Raw genomic sequence first — 22,519 nt, forward strand, 5'->3', positions numbered from 1 at the left:
CAGAGAAACACTGTTGGCTGCCGTGTAGATTGAATGCGCGCGAGAAACACTGCGCCCTCTCGCGCCAGCACGCTTTCTCTTGTAATTTGGAAAGCAAGGAGCGATCCGACGAATAAGGATCGTTTGGCCGCTGAACATAACTTGTTCGGGGCAGCAGCCCGCTCTTTACTCGGAATGCAGCCGTCCTCAGTTTGAACAGCCGCGACGACACTGGCGCGCCGCCCTTCTCTCACCGGGAGCTGATCCGTGAGGAGCCGCGTGGCTGGCCAGGAAGTGACTGCTTCTGCTTTGCGCGAAGCTGTCTCGACCAGGTCAAAGCGCGCACAAGCTAATTAGTTTCTCGGGGTGCGCGAAAGTTTTCAGGTAGAAAGGACGTCGGGCGTTCGCACCTTGCTTGCAGTAGAGCCGTATCTTATTCTTTAGAGAAAAAACAATTGCTAACAGAAAGGAAAGCAGTCAAATTCGAACGTTAGACGAAAGCGCACATTTACGTCTCTTTCCTAAACATTCCTCACGTACACAGAGGCGCATTCTAAGATATGTGAGACGTAAGTGCTTGGATCAGGACATACAGGCACAAACACATCGGTATATTTTCGCCTGAAATGGCCGATACGTAAGTTGCAAGAAGCCACGTATGATAGTAAATTAGTAACACAAGGAACGAGTAACGTAGCGTTGTCTATATAAGATTATAAGGCAGCGGCGAGTTGAAATTATTTAAATGAAGCCAGTGGTGGAAAGCGAAGGTCAGGATAGCAGGAAGCAGCAGCCGCGTTCCTTCATTTGACCTCAACCGGGAAGCGCCACCTCAACAAACGAAGACGATAAAAATAGATCTGCCACATTCACGAAATAATTTCCCTTCTTGAAAGCACATTGCTCAAGCGCAGGCAAAAACAACGCCAACCTGCACTTCTACGGATACTGGACGAAACAATGAAATACCTACTGAGTACACTACTATTGTGCCAGCTATCACGTCACTACCTCGCATTACGTGCGAAAGTGCAGTTTTTCCCTATAGTCTTCTCGAGTCTAAGATTATGTTGATCTATTTTTCGGGAGTATATGCGCAATCTTTGGTTAGTCTAGACGAAGAACTTCCGAAGGGAACCTTTATAACTGAGGTCGCTCTAAGAAATAACAATTTTTGTCAGTGGAACTAAAAGAAAACGTACAAAAATGCGTCTCTGTATGGATATATCCTTTCACAATTATTCGCTACTATCTGGGTTGCAGTTCCCTTGCATTTTTTAACTAATATAATGTAATAAGAGTATGAGGTTTAACGTGCCAAAAACCACGATCTCATGAGGCACGTTGTACATATAGTTGGGGACTCCGGATGAATTTTGACCACCTGGGATTCTTTAACGTGCACCTGAATCGCGCTTTCGCATTTCGCTTCCATCTAAATGCGGGCGTTGCACTTTAAGGCCGGGATCGAACCCGCAACCTCGAGCTCGGCACCGCAACGCCATAGCCTCTAAGGTAACGCAGTGAGTCCTTTTGAAGCTACTGCATACAGTCAGAAACAGCAGGCCATTACTTTTAGGCATGCTCATGTCGCGCAAAAAATTACGTGAGTCTGTAATTAACACTTCTGATTGAAGTGCAGAGAATGCTTACAGAAGACTGTGATGTTGCGCCTTGACTTTCTTTCATCGGCATTTACAACACAAAAACTCAGCATACTCAGACAGACACGAGAGTACACGTGAAAGCAGAAGTCCTCGGTTTGAAGAAAAAAAACGAAAACGAAAAACGAAGAAGCCCCCAAGAAGACCGAGGCCAGGGGAAATGGAGGCGCTGCTCTGCGAATTCTAGCTTCTTCGAGATGGCTGTGTGAACGTCGGCAGGCAGCGTCACCAGGCGCATCACATCCTTTTCATTCCCTGCGTTTTTATGCTAAAAAAAACATGCAGGCCCATCAACCCTAGAATCGGTCTCCAAAAGTCGCAGGCAAAAAAAAAAAAATGAAAGAAGAGGAAAGGGAAAAAAGCACGTCTTCACAAAAGTCCGACGAAGCAGAGTGGCGGTCTTTGCAACACAGGCACTAGCAATCTCTGAAAAGCACAACTCAGCTGCATCGACGTGGTAGAGGATGCCGGTAAAAAGTCGGGCATTGCGTTGCGCCAATCAGCGGGGATGCCCGCCTCTACTTCACGTAGCCTCGGTGGAACCGTTTCCGGTGGCGTTCCAGCTGACGTTCGCGGCCATGATGGAGTAGACCATCGTCGGCGCACTCTTCGCAACAGCTGTGGCCACAGCCGCTGTAGCATCGCCGCTGCCACCGCCCTGATCCACGCCCGACCGTTGCGCATCTCCTCTGGCCGAGCCAGCTGCTTCCAGCGTGGTCCCCGCTGCAGACGCACCTGTGGTGGTTTGGCTGACGAAGGTGTCGTTCCCATTGCTGAGTGGGCCCTCCTGCTTTCCAATCTCGACTTTCGGCTCTTTGGCAGGGACCGCAGCCTTGTCGTTAGTCGGGAGAGCGTGGGCCACCCTGGAGCCACCACCGCCAGCCTGCTTGGTACCGCTCCGCTCATGCGTCAGCTTCGCTCGGGATGCCATGTAGTTACGTACTTCTTCAGCGTTCCGTTTCATCTTGCTGTAATTTGTCAACGAGTACGTGAGGACGCAAGCGCATCCCAGTATGGAGACTCCTAACACGGCGACGATGGCGTACAGTCCCTCGCGGTTCATCAGCACCACCGGCAGGTTAACCTGCGTCTGCAGCTCGGGCTCCATGTTGGCGACAAGAAAAGGTCTCGACGTGCCACACTCCCGCGGCCAGACTTCGGAGGGGAGCTGTACCCGGAGCTGAACCCGGAGCTGAACCCGTATGCGTGGGACCTGGGACACTGGACGCTGGGCAAAGCGCGAGCTCCGACCCTTTCGAGCCGCGTCTTCGTCTTCGCCACCCCTGCGGCTAACAAATGATGCACTGAAAACTCTGCTCGGGCGAGGTCGGAAATGCCTGCAAACACCGCATTAGATCGTTTTGTTTTAATTAGTAATCACAGCATTACGTCCCGAGCATGTTCTTATTAAGGCCAGAACAGCAAAGGCGATGCTTATTCGTTTTGTTTCGTTTTCCTTTTCTAATGGCGCATAACCACTATTATATGCTTTCCTTTCGTCTTCGTCGTCTATTGGAGACGGCGTCGAGAACCGTTTGCGTGGGTCGAAAAGAAGTTTAGGAAGAATATGTGTCGTTTGGGAAATGGAAAAGCGAATGGATTTTTGCAGGTAGAACCGGTTCAGCCACACAATAATTCTGGTGACTTGATCACCACATGATCATGGCAACTGCAGACCCCATTGCACTTTACAGCGCCAAATGCCAGCTCGCTGTTCCGGTTCCTAACCTAGTAGCACCGAACCTACTTACTGGTAAGCAGCTTTACTAAACGAAAGAGAGGAGTAGCAGTTGTGAAAGTGGTCCGGCTGTCCAGCGTGTCGCAGAGCAGGGTCTTCAATTTTTCAGCGTTGAAGGCGATCGTGTGTTACTCAGCCTTTATTCATATGTCGATACTGTGTGTTTGCGTGCGTGCGTGCGTGCGTGCCTGTGTGCGTGTGCGTGTGCGTGTGCGTGCGTGCGTGCGTGTGTGTGTGTGTGTGTGTGTGTGTGTGTGTGTGTGTGTGTGTGTGTGTGTGTGTGTGTGTGTGTGTGTGTGTGTGTGTGTGTGTGTGTGTGTGTGTGTGTGTGTGTGTGTGTGTGTGTGTGTGTGTGTGTGTGTGTGTGTGTGTGTGTGTGTGTGTGTGTGTGTGTGTGTGTGTGTGTGTGTGTGTGTGTGTGTGTGTGTGTGTGTGTGTGTGTGTGTGTGTGTGTGTGTGTGTGTGTGTGTGTGTGTGTGTGTGTGTGTGTGTGTGTGTGTGTGTGTGTGTGTGTGTGTGTGTGTGTGTGTGTGTGTGTGTGTGTGTGTGTGTGTGTGTGTGTGTGTGTGTGTGTGTGTGTGTGTGTGTGTGTGTGTGTGTGTGTGTGTGTGTGTGTGTGTGTGTGTGTGTGTGTGTGTGTGTGTGTGTGTGTGTGTGTGTGTGTGTGTGTGTGTGTGTGTGTGTGTGTGTGTGTGTGTGTGTGTGTGTGTGTGTGTGTGTGTGTGTGTGTGTGTGTGTGTGTGTGTGTGTGTGTGTGTGTGTGTGTGTGTGTGTGTGTGTGTGTGTGTGTGTGTGTGTGTGTGTGTGTGTGTGTGTGTGTGTGTGTGTGTGTGTGTGTGTGTGTGTGTGTGTGTGTGTGTGTGTGTGTGCGTGTGCGCGTGCGCGCGTGCGTGCGTGCGTGTGTGCGTGTGTGCGTGTGTGCGTGTGTGTGTGTGTGTGTGTGAGAGATACCGACACGGCACAGTAGAGGTCTACACAGCGGTCCTGAGGGGGTGCAGTTTAAGGCAAGTGTTTGCCTAACCGGGCTGCTTCTATAAACATGGTCCTACAAACATATAAACAGTTTCCCAGGAAGCGAATTGACTTTTTGCGCTAGCGGTTTGTACTGATGCTTTTTACAGCGACACTTGTTAACGAAACTCCAGACAGCTTCCGTGGCGTCTGTCGCATATATCGTCGTCATGTCCATTGCCATGATGTTCCCTTCGCGGAAGATGGCGTCAGTCAGAAAATTTGGATCCCCGCTTACTTCTCCTCCTTCCGCAAAATATTTCTCGCACTTCCAACCATTAACCTAGACTTACCGTCATCAACATCAAGCCTATAGTCTCCTTTGGCACAGGTCAATTGTGGCTACTCTGCATAAGTTCATTCTAGCGTCTTGAAGGTTACGCTGCAAGGTATGTCGACGATGATGTCATTTAATTGTCTTTTATTTACTTTTAAAGAAGTAACTTCTATCAAAATATTGTTATGCTTAACTTGTGCAATGTGTCATCTTTGATTCTTTTTTCTTTCTTTCGTTCTTTGTTGCGTGTAATTTTTTTTTTTGCCTCCACTGTAGCTGATCTCCCTCGTGAGCATGCGCCATGTGCTGAAGCCACAACCATACAACAACAGCTTGTCCCCACCGAAATTTGATCCCTTGTCCGCGTTGTCTGAGAAGTCATAATGTCGTCGGAGTTGCCGTTGCTCCCGTGCCTCCTCGTATTTGTGGTCACCATTGTCGACGATATTCTGGTCATATATGCCGCCATACTCGTCTTCCCCGACTGCTGTTTTTAGTAGGGCAAAAGGCTCCATTGAGTAGTCATTCACAATACTTTTTTATTTGGTATAGCAAGTAATACTTTATTTTATGCACTTATTCGTGAAGCCACTTGTATGAAACCTATTTAGTGTCATATGGGCATGGGGGGAGGGGGGCGCGATTTATTTATTTATTTATTTATTTATACTGCGGGCTTTTCCGACTCAAAGATGAAGTCAATAAAACCAGGTCCAGTTGCAAGCACACACAATTTAAACACGGACACAAGTACAAGAAGATAAGAAATACATAACATTATGCCGCAAATCTAACCTTTTCAAGAATGCGTGCACATCTACACTACCCAAAACACTCGCTGCGTATGCAATCCATTCTCGCATAGTCCTAGCAAAGAGATGAATACTTGTTAGTAGCGCTGAAAGCATACAGTTCTTGGAACATTTAGCTATGTGTTTTGTGGAGTGTTCGCATGCGATTCACGGCGCAGACAAAGCAACTCGCTTTTTCGATTTTGTGCTTACAGGTGCAACAAGCTGTAGCCGTTATTTTACTGCTTTACACGCCTCGAGTGAGGCGACCCGATATTAAGAAAGGTCAGCATTTCCTGGCACTCTGTCACGTCGCGTATGAGCCTGGCTGCGACTTTCCATTCTGTTTTCGTTATATACTGTTTCGTGGGTGAAATCCCAGAGGTACGAAGTGCATTCGAAACGAGGTCTGACCAAGTATTAGCACTGAACGCTAATGGTGTAAAGAGGGTTAGTGAATTAGCTCTCAAAAAATTGACCTCTGAAATTTCAACGTCCTCATCTGATATCCATTCGCATCTTCGTTCTCACTAGAGTGGGGATAGAGTTATAGTTTTTTGCGAGTTCGTGCATTGGAAACAATGTTGCCTCTCAAATGATGTTTTCTTTCTGGCTGATAGCCTAATATGCGTTCTCTATAGCGAAACATCGCTGGTGAATGTTGCTTTTGATCGGCCTTCAATTGAAGAGAGTCCGTATAGCAAGCAGACAAGTAGATGTAAGGGGTTTATATTTTCTTTTTTCGTTTGCGTGTTTTCGAGAGCTGTCGATAGCAGCTATTTTCTGTGTGTAAAAATAAATGGTACTTCTCAACACGTATAGCCTTGTATGTCCATATCTGCGCGGGCAACACGAACAAACTTTTTCGCTATATCCAGAAAAGCACGGTGTATATGTTTACGCCCTCCACCGTGCAAGGCGTTCCTCCGAATGTCTCACCCTATCGCTGAACCTCCAGTTATACTTGCGTGAGAAACGAGGGCGATAACTCCCGATGGCCTCAAGTATCGGGCAATGGGGGACTTGTGCACTCGTCGTTTTTCCTTTACCCAGAGAAGAATAAAGGGAAAACCGAAAAGCAGATGGTCGCAACCCCCGTCCAGTATAAAGCTTATGCACGACTGTCGCCGTCGTCGCCGCCGCCATTGCTGTTTTTTTGTTGTTGTTGTTGTTGTTGCCGTCGTCGTCGTTGTTGTTGTTGTTGTTGTTGTTTTCTGTTCTTCACTAACGCTCATTGAAAACTGCAGCACCATTCGCTGCTGAATATACGGGCGACGATGGTCAGGAAACAAAAGGGTCATACAGCGTGGCGAAATAAACATGGCAGAACAATATCATTCGGCATTACCCACGAGTAAATGGGCATTGAGCGAGCTGGATAGCTAGAATTTTCCGCCCTCGTTTTTCCTCTGCAGACATGTGCTATCGAGAGTACTTTCCTCTAGGTGAAGGATACCTTACAACCACCACCAGCTAGCTTCATAAATCTTTAAATGTAGACGCTGTGGTTTTATATGTAAACGCATGTAATCGCCCATGCCCGCAAGGCATCCAACGTGAAATGGAGCGCATGGCGCCTTAGTTTGAAGCGCTGACTCGCCGCGCACCTAGAACAAGAAGAAAGAAAGAAAAAAAAAAAGGCGGGGGCGCGACCAACACACAGCGCTTCTGTACGTATTGTCCATTGACGAAAGTGCCGCTCCGATTCCGCCTCTCTATACCGATTCCCGTTGCTGCACCCGCATACATCAAAGCGGTGTTGAACCCTCGTGTAACTAGTTCCAGGAAATTTGCGAAGTATAGCTCGATAACACAGTCATTTCAGGCATACATATGTATATGCAGATGTTATGCAAATTATAACACACTCCGTTCGTCATAAGCACGACAACTGCCTGCTACCGACAGACACAGAAGCCTCGAGATCATCGCGCGAAGTGCCTGACGGCATAGAGCTGACGCTTTGCGAAGCGCACCCAGAGTAGAATTCTCCAAGTTCCTCTTTCGTCATTCTTCGGTCGACTTCGCAAGCCTTCGTTCTAACGATAGATTTGGTACTGTATTTGTTACTGTATACGATCAAGGTGCTTTAGCTCTAGTATGCATTCTCCCTCGTGAGTACAGGCCTTATGGAGGCAAAGCTTTATGAATTTGACTTTTGATCAGGAGTCAACCCTTTTGCCACATACATGAAAGCATGGCTCAGACAAAAATGGCAATCAAGACGTGCACGATGTTTTTATGAGGTCGAGTATTTTTTGCCTAATTTGGACTGCAGCTACAACGTAGACGGTGTTTTGTTTATTGCTGCTGTGGAATGTCTTCTCTAGTCTACCGTTATTGCGAAACTTGCGATCGGCCCAATTCAATATGATTGTGGAAGTACGTAGTATGTGAAGTGATTAAATTATTTGAAACCTGTTTCCTTGAAGTGCTTTCACCAACGCCTGAAGTCTTGAGCCTTAGCTCCGAGTTCGGTTGCCGCTAGCGGCGGTGCATGCGCTGCCGTCCTTTTGATGCTGACGAGACCCCATTGCTCGGCCGCAGTCTCGAATCCGAAACATTGTCTCTGGTAACTTTTGTTTAAGTAATTTCCGCCTTCCGTTGCATGCCCGATAACATTAGCCGCGATTACAGAAATGTGACAGCAGCTGTAGCTGTCGCTAGGAGATGTACGTCATATAATGTAGAAACGCGGGTTGCACGGCTTATCTTACGTCTGGTAGGAAAAATGTGTCAATACATCCGCAGACAGACATCGCGCGTTTCTCTTCCACCATAATTTAGCTAGCAACCCACCTTCAGAAACACAAGAACGAACCATCCGCGTGTTCCCGCACCGCGATTGAGCTTTTTCATTCGGGCTTACAGATCGCTGCCAGCTTGCCGATTATAACGCTTCCGTGATTCCGTTATTATGAGCGACTCCCTATAGCTGCTTCGCGTATACAGAACGTCGCGAATTGCTGGGATCCGAAATTCTCATTCATGCGGGCTTGCCAGCCCCTTCGAAGAGTATGCCGCGGCACGCTTTGAGTATCGCTAAAAAAAATAAAAAAATACGGGCGTTGGTGTAAGTGTTTCAAGAGAATAATACTGGCGCCCCTGTTTTTCTCTTTGGTGAACAGGCTTAGGGGCACAAAAGGGCCAGCAGTAATTACCTTTCCCTTTTGCGTGATAAAAAATGCCGAGTGAGAAGGGCGGGAAAAAATTCACCGTCGATTATGATACTCCCTAACGCGAAATTCGAGCGCAGCTCTATGCGGGTTTTCATTTCGCGATATATTGGCTGACGCGGACAATCTGTCTCGTGCGGTATGTTGCAAATGAAGCGAAGTGTGGCGCAATAGCCTTGCTAATCGGGAAATCGCGAGTGGCAGCGCCTGGATGAGGCGTGGGCGCGATTTACTGAAGCCGCCGCAGACAGACCTTCGCTCATGCAGCACTTTGTTTCCATATGTCTGAAGTGCGCTACTCTAGCGCCATCTCGTAGCCATCGTCGCCGCAGAGCCCGTCTTGCACTACACTATGCTTTTCTTCTGTTTTCGCCGTACCCTCTTCCTCCGCTTTTCTCCTCGAGCTCTCTTCGCTATCGCCGCATTTTATCTCCCGCTGCGCTCCGCGTTCGCTCTTTCATCCTTCGCCGTGCTCGTTCGCTCGATTATGAGCGATGCCGACGCTCGCCGCAGGAATGAGCGCCTGAGCTGCGCTCTAAAAGAACAGGTGAGAAGCTAAGGTTTATCAGAAGCCTGCTGAATACGTCTGTATAGAAAAAGGTGAAAGAGAAGGTGACATACTCTTGCACATCGCGTGTAGTTCCAGAGTGGAAGTGGTAGATGGATGGCCATGGATGGCCAAAGCTGCGCGGTCAGGAGAGCAAGCCGCTGAACGATAGCCATAGTTTAGAGCGCTTCCGCAAGTTCATCTCGGATTCTTTTATCAAAAATATTCGCCAGCACGACCTATCCGAAGTCTACTATAGTCGTACCAGTGTCATTAAGTGATGAATTCCACAGTAAACGCTTCAAACGACTGAAACAACACGCGCGTGCATTGATTCTTCCGCGGCCGCTGGCCTAAAAGCATGCCGCGCGCAGGGCGCCGGCCCATGGAAAAGTGAAATCCGAGAAAAATTGACGAGGAAAGCGCACGCTAGGAGGAGAGAGTCGCTACTTTCCAGAATAGAGATGTTTTTAGCGGTTCATGGCGCTTAACGCCATCTGTGTGACGAAGGAACGCTTCCGACGGAAGCAAAAATAGTGTGATGCCATATCCGTTAAAAACAAGTGATGTCATTTTGTTCTCAAAGGCGCGATATTTTTTTTTTTGCGGCCTGCTATTAGAGCTGTATATTGAAATTCATCGCCATTCGACTTGATGGGCGTGTCGACCTTTCAGCACGGAAAGCGATGCAGCAAAAGGTGAGCCGTACAGTTGTCGAATCGCACTCCTGCACAGAACATAGTCTCTTTGGAGGCCGACGAAACCTCTGGGTGTATGTCTCATCGTCGGACGCCAAAACCGCCGGTCGGCGCAGCCGCACGAAAGCAGATAACGTAAACAATGATCTGGCGGTCGTAACTCTGAATGACTCTGACTCTAACTTTTGACTGAACGGGTTAAGAAACGATTAAACTACCTGCGCCACCAAATTCACACAAACGTGGACCAGCAACAAAACACAACATGTGAGGGGGTCGTATTGTAACAGGTGGGCTTTACTAGCGCGCCTTTGTGCACACTTCAAGAACTGCATTGCATTGCAAGTGATAGTGGCGTGAACTTATGTGGGCGCTGAAAAATGTACTTATTAATAATGATAAAGTAAATCAGACTTGTCTTTTCTTTCCTCGCCACGTGTATGTAAAGTCGATCAGGAATTTTATTTTCGTTGAATGAATCAAACTATGTCTCGTTTTCATTAAAGAACGGTTTTCTTTTGTCCCAATGTTTGTTACCTCCTCGCATAGGTACCCTTCAATCGCTGCTCCCATAAGTACTCTTGCTTATGCCGGTGACAATATGTGCTGAACCGCTTTTCGCCAGAATTTTCGCGACCTATTTCGATCAACCTAGGATGAAGTTTAGGGAAGTCAATGTAGTGCCCATCATTTACATGCTGGCTGAACTGGCCTGCTTGCAGCTGCCGTACATCCTAGAGCTAGTTCCCTCTAGTAGCTGTATGGAACTCTATGGCCACGACAGCATGGCATTTTGGTATTAGTAAGGAACAAGTGCCAATAACTGGTGGTTGATGCGTCGTGGAAAGAGTGCGCTCATTAAATCCCGTGGAGCGTGTTTGAGGGCGCTGCTTTTTCATTGCTACGGACGGTTAGTCACGTGATATCTTTTTCATCTCTCGCGGAAAAAATAAAAAGACATGATACCTGGCAGAAAACATGCCAGCTTTAAGTTCCTGTCAATTTCCTACAAATTCTTCATTGACAACACGGTAGGCTGGAACAGTAATTAAAGAAATAGTCAATTGCACTTAGTTTCTAAATTGAATGACATCGACAACAACAACAACAACGAAATACTGACAGCTGGTCTACCAGACTGTGAACAATGTTCACCCGGGTTTCTCCACGTAGATTTGCCCGTAGTAGTTAAAAAACGCAATGCACAGTAGCTGGCACGCCCTACGGTCGACTGAACATTTTCGCGAGGGGTTTACAGTGCATCACTAACCCGGGCCACGCACGTGCGCTACAGGCCCAGAATATCGCCCGCCGAGGCGGAGCACGATGTGCCGAAACGTATGGCACGCAGTCTGCAGAGGACCCAGTTTCATGCTGCAACAGGTATAGGGGGCTCGTTCGTAAAGCACGGCGATGAAACACTTCTAAGAAACAAGAGCCTGCGTCTTCTTAATGATCAGCCATTCTCAGTGTTGGCTGCTCGCCTACACGTAGAAAAGCACGAGCAGAAAATTTCACGAGGAACCCCCTTCCTTTCCTTAGCCGATGTCGATAGGGCAAACAATCACGGCACGGCGAGACGAGCAACGGAAAGACGTATCGATGGGCGCGCAAGATCAGTCGTTTCCGCGTAGAAAAACAGCAGCGCCACGTAGCGGCACAGCAGCAGCAGCAGTCTCGATCGCCGGCGACGGGACCGCTGGGCAAAGTTATTGCTGGGGGTGCGGCGCGTGCATTAAAGAAAAGTGGGTGTGACGCCCAGTCCCTCTTGAGGAAACCACTGGCCGCTGCATTATTCAAAGCGAATCTTCAGGCCATGTGCGGAAGATATTTTGTTTTATTTTTGTTTTGTTTTTATTCGTTCTTCTCGATGCCCCACCCTCCTTTGCTGCTTTGCTTCTCTCTCCGAAACTCGAAACATTTTGTGTCCTTTCGTTTTCCTTCTTTTCCTTTTTTCCCGCCTACAACAGCCACAGCTCTCGTGACGTAGCGGCGCACGAGTTACTTATACGTAGTGAGCAGCGGCAACTTATCTTTTTAACATTTCTTTTTAATTTGCATTTTCTCTCGAAGGAGCTTTTGTTTGTGTCTAAAACTTCGATATAAATTTTTATGAGCCTAGTAAGAAGTACCAAGAAGCACGGGTTGGAAATTGCTTGTAAGGCAGGCTAAGGTGCGACAAAAGCCAGAGTTTTCCTTCGCGGTTGGTCTCTTTCGTTCTGTAATTCACTCAATGAATTTATTTTGCAACTCGGCGCTTCCTTTTTGTTTTCTTTTTCTTTTCTCCCTTTTTCTTCGGTCCACCTTCTTCTAGAGCACTTCTTCCTATCCGTCCCGTTCCATGTAGAGTAACATGAAGGCGTCTTACGCCACGCTGTTTTTCAATAAAGAGATTTCTACCACTCGGTACTGCCTCCAACAGCATCTAGCGTGTAGAGGCTGACTTCACATCAGGTGTAGTTTAACGCGAATAGCCATGCGCGCTTTTCACCCCTTGCAAAAGAACAACGGACGATATAAAAACGACAAACGACAAAAAGATACCTATAGTGCCTTACCGCCGAAAAGCGACATGGCTTGCTAGCTTTTAAGGCGAAAGCCTGAAGTGCCTCATTGGTCGAGAATCCATTCTCCGGCGTTATCGAAAAATTGACCGTGCGGCGTTATGGCACCAAAATTACTTAGCGGTACCAAATGGTACCAAACACATACTTAGCGATTCTCCTGTTCAGTTTATTGGCATATATATATATATATATATATATATATATATATATATATATATATATATATATATATATATATATATATATATATATATATATATATATATAAACGAGAAGAAAGGGGGTTAACCGAGGGACCCGATAATTATTAGTCATATAATGAGAAGCCAACAAACACTGACACCAAGTACAACATAGGGGAAATTGCATGAGCTTAATAAATGAAATAAAGTAATGACAAATTAATGGAAATGAAAGTGGATGAAAAAACAACTTTGCCGCAGGTGGGAACCGAACCCACAACCTTCGCATGTCGCGTGCGATGCTCTACCAATTGAGCTACCGCGGCAGCGTTTCCCCATCCACTTTCTTGGGTATTTATGTGTACTAGCAGAACCCTGGGAGTGTTAGCCAGCGCCCCCACTCACAGACCTTGGCGGCGGACGTGGCACGTCTTTTTTGCCGCAGGCGTCACGAGAACGTGATCTTTTCGGGTGAAGGCAACTGGTCAATAAACCCACATATGCTACCTGAAGGCATCAATGTTGCCGGATTCGAGACCCTCGTTAAGTAATAAACGAGAAGAAAGGGGGTTAACCGAGGGACCCGATAATTATTAGTCATATAATGAGAAGCCAACAAACACTGACACACTACCACAAACACTGAAACAAACACTGAAACACTACCAATGGCGTTGGTAGAGCATCGCACGCGACATGCGAAGGTTGTGGGTTCGGTTCCCACCTGCGGCAAAGTTGTTTTTTCATCCACTTTCATTTCCATTAATTTATCATTACTTTATTTCATTTATTAAGCTCATGCAATTTCCCCTATGTTGTACTTGGTGTCAGTGTTTGTTGGCTTCTCATTATATGACTATATATATATATATATATATATAGAGAGAGAGAGAGAGAGAGAGAGAGAGCAAGAGGAACGGAGACGGAGGGACAGATAAAGGCAAGGGAGGAGAAATAAACAGGCGTTACGGCGGAACAGATTTTTAGAAGAACCCTTCCAAAAGCTTGGCTTCAGTTTGACTCTTTCTGTACTTGTTTCCTTTGGGGCTACTATACTAGGTTACAGCCACGGGAACGTTTGCGAAGCCCTCTGCATCTTTCTGCATGAGACAAAAAAGAATTGCATGCTAGAATTCTTCTTAATACTTAGGTTCACAAATTTTTGATATAATACTTAGATAATTGATTATTCATACCTGTAACAGTACACACTTTAAATCTTATTCACAAACTGGTTACTTCATTTCACCCTAATTTATTACAAAAATTCATAACAGTTTCTTCACCGCCCGATTCATGGCCCATCCCCCAGAGTAGATACCGCCATTGGACTAGGGAACAGGACGGTCGATTGTCTGTTTCACTACAATGGCGTAGTCGTCGTGAGTCAAAAGCCGTGAGTTCTCGTGGGTCGTTGCCGTTGCGGGTCACTCCTGCCAAGGAACGCCATCGGTCATGGAGCCTGCTAGCTTACCATCACCTCAAGTACTTACCACGCCGTCCGGGAAAGGTGTCCAGCCCTCCACGGTGGTTCCAGGGCAAGACGTCATCGGCGATCTTGCTCAGCCCATCATCATGTTAAAAAACAACTACAGGTTATGACATGCAGCTTCACATGAGCCACCGGTTGCGCCGCGTTTCCACATGCCATGGAGACAGCGGCCCCTCGATCTTGTGCCCCTCCTGCCTGGAAACGCCGTACACGCTTCCCTTGGCACGGATGTCTCGCCAGAGACCACTTCGACTTCCAGGCCACCAAGGGATGCCATGCCGTCCATGCTTCCCCTCGAGGTAGATCCCGCAGCCGTTTGTACCACGACTACTGCAGTGTCCGTGGACGCCGCCCCTGTGCTTTGGGCGGCTGGTCAATAAGCGTGGAGGAGACCATGAGTTTCCCACAGTCCTTTGCGGGCTTCCCGCAGTCCATTGCCGTGGAACTGCCAGATTTTCACGGTTTCGCGGATGATGTTTCCTTTTGGGTGCAGGGAAATCGGTGTACTTGTTAATCACCATGCTTAGCCATACAACAAAAGGTCGTTAGTTGCGGCAAGTCGACTTCGCAGTGCAGCGAAGTCACGGGACAAGTACGGAGGCGTTAATCAGCGGCCCTGGCCTGAATGCAGTGCGTCTCTGATAAATGTGCGTATCGGCCGGCTCTCCACTGCCTGCGGCCAGTCCGATCAGTACTGTTCCTCGGACGGAACTCGTGAGGGGCATCGTCTCAACACTGCAGCTACACGACAGACAGGTTCGCAGAGCGCCCCGCCTAGACACCAACCACCGGCTGTTGTTCCCGCTGCAGGTCTCGAACTCGGCGTCGTTATCCAACAGATCACTGCCAGAGATCGAGACCGCTTCCCAATCACGGCAGTCGGTGATCCCGCCTTTACTTTCGCCATCGCTTGGCCACAGGGAGGTGCCGCATCCTCTCTCATGCGACACGCAGCCACTGCGGAAACCCGTGGACCCGAGCGATGACAAGCTTCCTAAACTATCGCAGCCTTATTCTCGCATGTCTGCGCAGCCATTGGCCGAATACGCAGCCGTTCACCGCGCGTTGAGTGAAGTCTCCCTGGAAGAATCCCAGGCAAACAACACGAATGAGGTCACATTTATCGAAGACCTGCCTGTGGGATCATCCTTTAATTCGTCTTCAGATAAGGACGACTCAGCAGCACGTGTTGCTCCGCGTTTTCTTTGTGTCGCCAGCGGAAGACAGTGCCGACAATGCCAGAGGGCAGTGTCGACAGCACAAGACACGCGAAGCCAGCACTCCACACGTCAACTGAAGCAGTGCCGGCTCGCATCTAACACAGCAAGCGCGTGCGCGACATGAGTGCCCACTAGGAACCGCCGATATTCCTGCCGTATGCGTCGACGAGCGTTACACAAACCGCTCCCGATCAGCGAACAAGGGAGCAGACACTTGCATAACCAGTCTCTTGCTGCTGCACAAAGACATAGCCTAGTGATATATCGGTGTCCTGTGCGATTTCAGCTACTCCACTCACTGTTTGGGCAAGTAGGCGTCTGCAATAGACTCGAGCGGAGCCAGTGCTGACCGCCAGAGAAGCTGTGTTCGTGCGTTCGACGGCTCAACGACGATTACGTGTCCAGTCTTGACGATGGTTTTCATAACCCACGCACCCTTACAACCGTGATGGCCGACGTCAAAAACTCCATATTACAAGTTATGCCGTCCAGTTTTGCAAGCCGCGCCGGAAACTGGCAGCGTGCCCGAGTGTAAAAGTGAAGTACACAAGGCAGCGCGCGCAAGGAAAAGAAACGAGTGGACAGAGGAAGGCGAGAGAGAAGCAAATAAGCATTCTGGTGGACGGCGGATTGCCTGTTTCCCTACAACGTTTATTTTTATTTATTTATTTATTTATTTATTTATTTATTTATTTATTTATTTATTTATTCGGCATTATAGAGCCAGCCGGTAATGAAGCCACGGCAAGCATCGCGGGAATTAGCTATTGTTGAAACTGAAATATCGAAAATAATGAAGTAAAGGGGAAAATTAACGTGGACGAAAAGATAGGTAGTTGGTGTGAACAAAACCAAGAACCATTGCATTACACGAGCCATGCGCTACCACTTGTGCTACAGAGACGGCCATCAATTCGTCCACTAACTTGGGCATTTATGTGTACTAGATCAAGCCTTGGGAGTGTTAGCCAGCACTACTCAAAGCCATGGCGGGCGGATGTCGAACACCGTTCTCCCCCCGATGGCGTCACGCAACACGCGAACTTAGGAGGCAAGTGCGTGGCTAATAAACCCTCGCATCCCCACCGCCCACAAATTAAATTCTGGGCTTTCACGTGTCAGAACCACAATTTAATTATCAAGCACACCGTAGTGGGTGACTCCTGATTAATTTTGAGCACCGGGGGTTCTTTAACGGGCACCCAATGCACAGAATACACGAGCGATTTTGCAGTCCGCCCGCATCGGAATGCGGCCTTCGATGCTGGGATCCAACCAGCGACCTCGAGCTCAGCAGCGCAACGTCATATACACTGAGGTACCGCGGCGGGCCTCGCCATTCCGCCATGGTAGCAGGTGGCTATGGCATTGCAATGATGAGCTCGAGGTCGCTGTTTCGATCCCGGCAGCGACAACCCCATTTCCAGGTGGTAAAAATTAATCCGGAGTCACCCACAATGGCGTGCCTGATGATCAGATCGTAGTTTTGGCACGTAAAGCTCCAGCATTTTTTTAATATAAAAAGCGCCATCAAGCGTTTTGCTTCTCGCATTCAAGCCTGTTACAATTGGCTCAAACATGAGCACTTCGCACTCATGCCGGCTATAGGAAACCTGAGAGCAGTCGTTAGAGCAACCTAAGCAGCAACTAAGATGGCAGGAACCGAACAATAGTGGCCGAACAACGAATGCCGCTGGAGCCTTGAACTTGTCTCCTTTGTCGAAACATTGGCTGCTGAGGCATTCCTTGTTCGACCACAGTCGATCACATTAAACCTGCATCTTTCTGTGACTGTACTGCAGCGCTACTGGGACAAGGACTAAAGAAACTATAGAAGCAGGACCTGTGCTCTTACTGTTTTTTTCTGTTCTTGGTCCAGTCTATAGCACTGTAGCTATACAATGAACGTTCATCGATTCGCCCAGTTTTCTATTCCGATATTTCCGTCAACCTATGTCATAAGACTACGTGAGACACACGCAATGTGTGCAAAGGCAGTGACAGATAAGCACTGGTTGCTATCGACCTCGCGCACGCCAAACCTTGGAAGTGCCTCGGGGAAGCACAAAACGAGTACGAAGCGAGAATCCGAGCCGCAGCTCGTCAAGCAGCAACAGCTGCAGCAGCGCGGCCGGCAGCCCTTCCATTTGCTCCTGCAGCTCTCCTGCAGATGTCAGCGGCCCGTAAAGAAGCGCGCGCGCTACGTAAACAAGCGGCCTGATTTTGACCCTGCGCCCGCCGCACACGTGAGCTTCTCGGCGGCGCTCGTTGGTTCGTTCGTGCGGGCAGGTCCGCGATTTCGTCCGCGCTCGGGTGCAAAAACAGCCGGGACTTACCCTCCGCCTCACAAAATCGGTGCAGCATTGCGGAAACTGGGGCTGGCGTCAGCTTTGATTCATCCACCAAGTTCATAGTCCTCTTCGCATGTAGGAATGCATGCGAGGTTGGCCGGCAATTTCGATTAAGAATACTTTCGGGCGTCGTGATTCATGGCGCGGGTCGATCGAGCGTACACTTGAACCACTTCGTGAGTTGCACCACTAATCCGAGTGACTAAACCCGTATCTTCCGAAATGCTGCACGGTTTTGACGAGGACGGGCGTAGAACAGGGATGGGTCCTGATGTTGCGAAGGAAAGGCAGCGCAGGCCACGGCACGACGGAGGCCGAATGGAGGGAGGCATTGGCCGAAAGCATGGATGGATCTGGGGGCGAAAGAAAATGAGGAGCGAAAGGTTGGCCGCGAGCGCGGAAGCGGCCGTTCGCGGTCGACCGAACACAGAGAGGCAAGTTTCCGGAAATCCGTACCCTCTCGCCACTGCCTCTGCGAAGCATTCATCCTAACACCGCAACCACCCCTGTTCCTCCTCCGACGAGAACCTAGGGAGTAGTCAAGGTGTTCGGAGAATGTTTACTGAGAAATCAGTGCGAACTCGTACTCTCTATACATGTTCCTCGACTGACCTCGGTCGTTTTATGCTTTCGTTATACTTTCCTTTAGTGTTTCCTTTGTGAAACACTGTTGTTTGTTGTTAAAAGGTTTATTAAAATAATCATTAAAATTTTCCTCCCCGAGAAAATGGATCCATCAGGGCGGGGGTAGGGACACAGGAGGAGGCCAGCTCAGACATTATTGACCATTTTTTAGTCTTGTAGAAATTGAAGCAATTACTGGCATGTCTCTCGGGGGGACCAGTAGGAAGGCGCCAGGTGGCCAAAGCCTGAGGCCTCAGAGTAGGGGGTAGGGTGGCTCTCGCTCTTCTCCCGTGCTCGGTGAGAGCCGAGCAGCCTCAGAGTATATGTTGCTGATTTAGCAACTGGTTCCCTAGACAGGAGCGGCAAGTGGCTGACTGCCAGGTCTCGAGGTGCATCCTGGAGCGGCGGGCTGGTGTCACTGCGGTCTCCGTGACCATGCGTCACAGGCGTGTGGCTTCAGTACGGGTGTACTTTCCTGGCAGAGGCGTAGCTTTTTCCAGAAGGATGTTCCGGAGCTCGGTCCGTTGAGCCACCTTCGCCTCTGCCAGGGCTGTGCCCAGGTCGATGGGGTATGGATCGTCAGGTACATGTGACCGAGTCTCTGAGGGGCACGAAAGAAGCTCCCTTGGCACAGAGTCGACCATTCGGTTGCCAGCGACCCCAGCGTAACTTGGTACCCATACGAGGCGGACAGTGTGGCCAGCCTCGTCGGCAATTCGCATCGCCTGGTGCATCGTGTGAACAGCAACATTGCGTGAGTACAGCTGGGCGCAGGCCTTTATGGAGGCCTGCGAGTCTGTCTGAACAGTGTGATGAGTGAAAGCGGCTAAAGGAGGCTTGAGGATGGCGTCGCATGCAGCGGATATCGCAGCCAGTTCCGCCGTTAATCGGTCTTTGCAGGTAGGGCGGCAGGAGGAGCAGGCCGCAGTGATGCGAGGGCGGTGTCGGTGTAGACAGCGTAGTGATGGTTCATGCCGCCTTGCGTAAGACAACTGCTTCTGAGTGATCGGCATTCCCGTTTTGGGCAATCGGTTCAAAGTCCCCGGTCAAGGGACAATCCCATGGAGCCGGGAGAGGGCAGAGGCGTTTAAGGGCCTGGTAGATGAAAAAGCGTGAGGATGCTGCGGCCAGATATCATGGCTCTTAGCCGTAACTGATGTGAACATTTGGCAGCCTCGGTTATTACCTCGTTCGGATTCATCTGGACCATTTGGACAAGGCGGTGTAAGGGTGTGAAACGCGGCAGGTCGGTGACAACCCTCATGACAACCCCCATGGCTTCGTGGTTGAGCGATTCGAGTTTCTTTTTTCATTGCTTTTGGGTAAGACTGTAGAAGGTATACCCGTATACAGCACAAGATGTTAGTAGAGCATTCACGAGACGACGGAGAGTTCGCTCCTCATTGCACCAGTTTTTGTACGGATGCGGCGGATTTGGCGGAGCAAGTGACGCCAGGTCCGAGTGATGCGATGCCATGTTGCTACACCCCCATCTGCATCGATGTAGATTCTTAGAACTCCAACACTGTCTTGCTGATATATTTGATAGCCATAATGTTGAACAAAAATTGCGAAACAGAAAGGGCTGCTTTCGTGCCCAGTACTACGAAGTTAGTTTCGTCAGCAATAAGTGTGAGTCCGACCTTCTTCAGAAATGTGGTGGCAATGGTGTCGAGTTCGGCTTGAATGCCATGGGAATGGTCACCGTCGTAGCCCCCGTTAGTCCATATTGTGACGTCGTCCGCATACATACTGAAGCGAAGTCCAGGTATCTCAGCAAGGCAATAGCACAGTGGTGCCATCACCAAGTTGAACAGTAATGGCGAGAAGACTGCTCCTTGTGGCACTCCCACTAGTGATTTCTTCGGTGTCTGTCCTACGACAACTTGAAATTCACGGTCACAGAGAAAGCCGAGTGTGTATGCCCAGGGTTTGCCTGTGATACCGGCACCAGGTGCGGAAGCGACGATTGAGGGTCGAGGGGTGACGTACGGAGTCAGACGCCTTGCATATGTCGACCGTTACCAAAAGTTTCACATCCAAACGATAGCGGGTGTGTATAAGTTCCTGCAAGAGTAGTGCCAAGCTGTCTTGTGTTCAGTGCCGATGGTGGAAGCCAGTATGCTAGGCATTGAGGATGATGTTGCTTTCGACGTGCTGGTCAAGACTATACTCTGCCATTTTTTTCAAAAGCTTTCGGCCTGGGAAGTCAGTGATATAGACCGAAGGTTTCTAAGGATAGAGAGTGACTTTCGGGGCTTGGGAATGGGGATTACCTTTGATAGCTGCCATGAAACGGGCAGCTTCCCACTGGTCCAAACCTGATGAAGAAGAGCAAGAAGTTCCTTTACGGTATTATGGGGAAGGTTGCGGAGCATAGCGTATGTAATGCTGTCCGGGCCTGGTGCGCTTGACTTGTTAGTGGAAAACAGTGCAGAACAAAGTTATACCTTCGTGAAAAGCCAGTTCATACCATCGCCCATCGTAGATGGGTTTGGATTCAAAGCAATATATTGGAAGGTTCGAAGGATTGTATGAGGGTGGAGGGTGACTAGAAAAAAAATCGGTTCCGGCGATGTCTGCCACTTGTGCGATGATTCGGAGGGAAACAGCTAGGTCCTCCTGCTGTGCGTAGGTGGGTGCCTTGGGATAGTACTCTGAAGGTGCACCAAACGGGGCCGGCTCCTGTGTGGCTGTCAAATTATCCGCAATGCTACTGCCAATTCTCACGAGCCAGTCGGTTGGAATATTAGGTTGAGTCGGCATTTTCGCTGTTAAGGCGAATTCTTTCAAGCATGGTTTTGCCGCGGGCGAGATAGATAACTTGGGCTTCTTGACTGGCTGCCCAAAGGTTGAGATGTTAGTTGGGGATTGGCGTGGAATCGGTAAGCTGCAAATTACATGTGGCGGTACATCTGGCTTCTTACAAGCGGTCAAACAAGACAATGGCCGTTCAAGGGAGATATCTCTGAGTGCAGCTCCGAATGCGTCCCACTTAATCATGGGAACAAGTGATCGAGCCTCTGCGCGGCTCAGGGACGTGAGTTGTATTCAGATAGGTAAATGGTCACTGCGCTTGGCGTCTGCAAGGACATTCGAGTACCCAGAAAGTTTCTGAGAGAGAGCCAGGTAAGGTCCGGTGTGGTGGCTGATTAAGCCGAATGCAGAGGGTAACGGGAGGGCCTGTCTGGCGAATTGAGCAAATGAATGGTGAACTCGTTTTGCAGTTTCTAAAGTCGATTAATCACGGGCACTATCGTGTCCATAGCTTGACAGGTGATGTGAGGAATTGAAGTAGCTTCCAATGACACGTAGATGGGGATTCAGGTTCGGAATCTGAGCAAGTCGTGACGCGTCTGTGTCACCATGAGGGAGCAGGTTGACACCGATTACGCAGACAGTGGCTTGGAGCGAAGGTGCACAAGCACTGTTGTGATTTCGCGAGTCACTGTGTTTAGGTGAGACGTTGGTACTTGCGTTGCTGCTATTCACCGTTTCAGCAGAACGAGAAAAAGACCGAGGGGAGGCAGAGTTTGTTGGCCAGCCTAGCGGAGTGCTATAGAAGGCTAGTTGAAGAAGCGGTAACCGCTTGGGTGAAGGACGAGAGGTTAGCTTCTTGCAGCCGTATAATATACGGGACTGGGTGTAGGACTACCAAAACAGAGAATCCGGCTTTTTTGCTGCGGATACTACGAGAGTTCCATTGAAGAATAGTGTAAGGAATTTCCTTAAGTTGTGAAGCCATGCTGTGCAGCGACTTTTAGGAGGGTCGAGATCGTGCTCATCATCCTGGCGAAAACAATTTCCCCAATTTGAGTGAACTGGGTAGTTAGGCGAATGAGGTTAGGCGGTTCAGTCTTTCCTCAAAAGATGCCAGGGAAGCTCGGTATGGCTCGGCCATAGGGGCTATTTCTTTTGGTTGCGGTACCCCTGTCGCTGATGCACCCGGCGTAGAGATTGCACGTGTCTGTGCACGCAAGTTTGTCGAGTGTGTTTTAGCCCCTTTATTATGAGAATGAGCTGGCTGAGATTTATTGGTGAAGGTTGAAGTCGAGGCTGCTGCCTGAGAAAGGTTTGGATGATAAGGGAATCTTGGCCACTCCGCCGAGTCACGGATATGGTGGCTCAATGGAGGCGGAGACTGGGCGCTGTGGTCTCCTGGTTAAGATGTGCTAACAATTATTTCACTGTTGTCCTTGGTG

At 49.1% G+C, this 22,519-nt stretch overlaps 1 protein-coding gene across 1 annotated transcript in view; it reads right to left on the reverse strand.

Moving 5' to 3' along the window:
• Positions 1-1,639: 1,639 nt before the first annotated feature.
• LOC139060184 (uncharacterized) overlaps positions 1,640-22,519 on the reverse strand; it is a 64,287-nt gene continuing 43,407 nt past the window's right edge. Inside the window, exon 2 of the mRNA XM_070539133.1 lies at positions 1,640-2,980. Within this exon, the coding sequence (XP_070395234.1) occupies positions 2,167-2,751 (585 nt within the window). The 5' untranslated portion in view covers positions 2,752-2,980 and the 3' untranslated portion in view covers positions 1,640-2,166. The remainder of the gene's footprint in view (positions 2,981-22,519) is intronic.

The sequence above is a fragment of the Dermacentor albipictus genome, chromosome 1 (genome assembly GCF_038994185.2).
Source record: "Dermacentor albipictus isolate Rhodes 1998 colony chromosome 1, USDA_Dalb.pri_finalv2, whole genome shotgun sequence".
NCBI lineage: Eukaryota > Metazoa > Arthropoda > Arachnida > Ixodida > Ixodidae > Dermacentor > Dermacentor albipictus.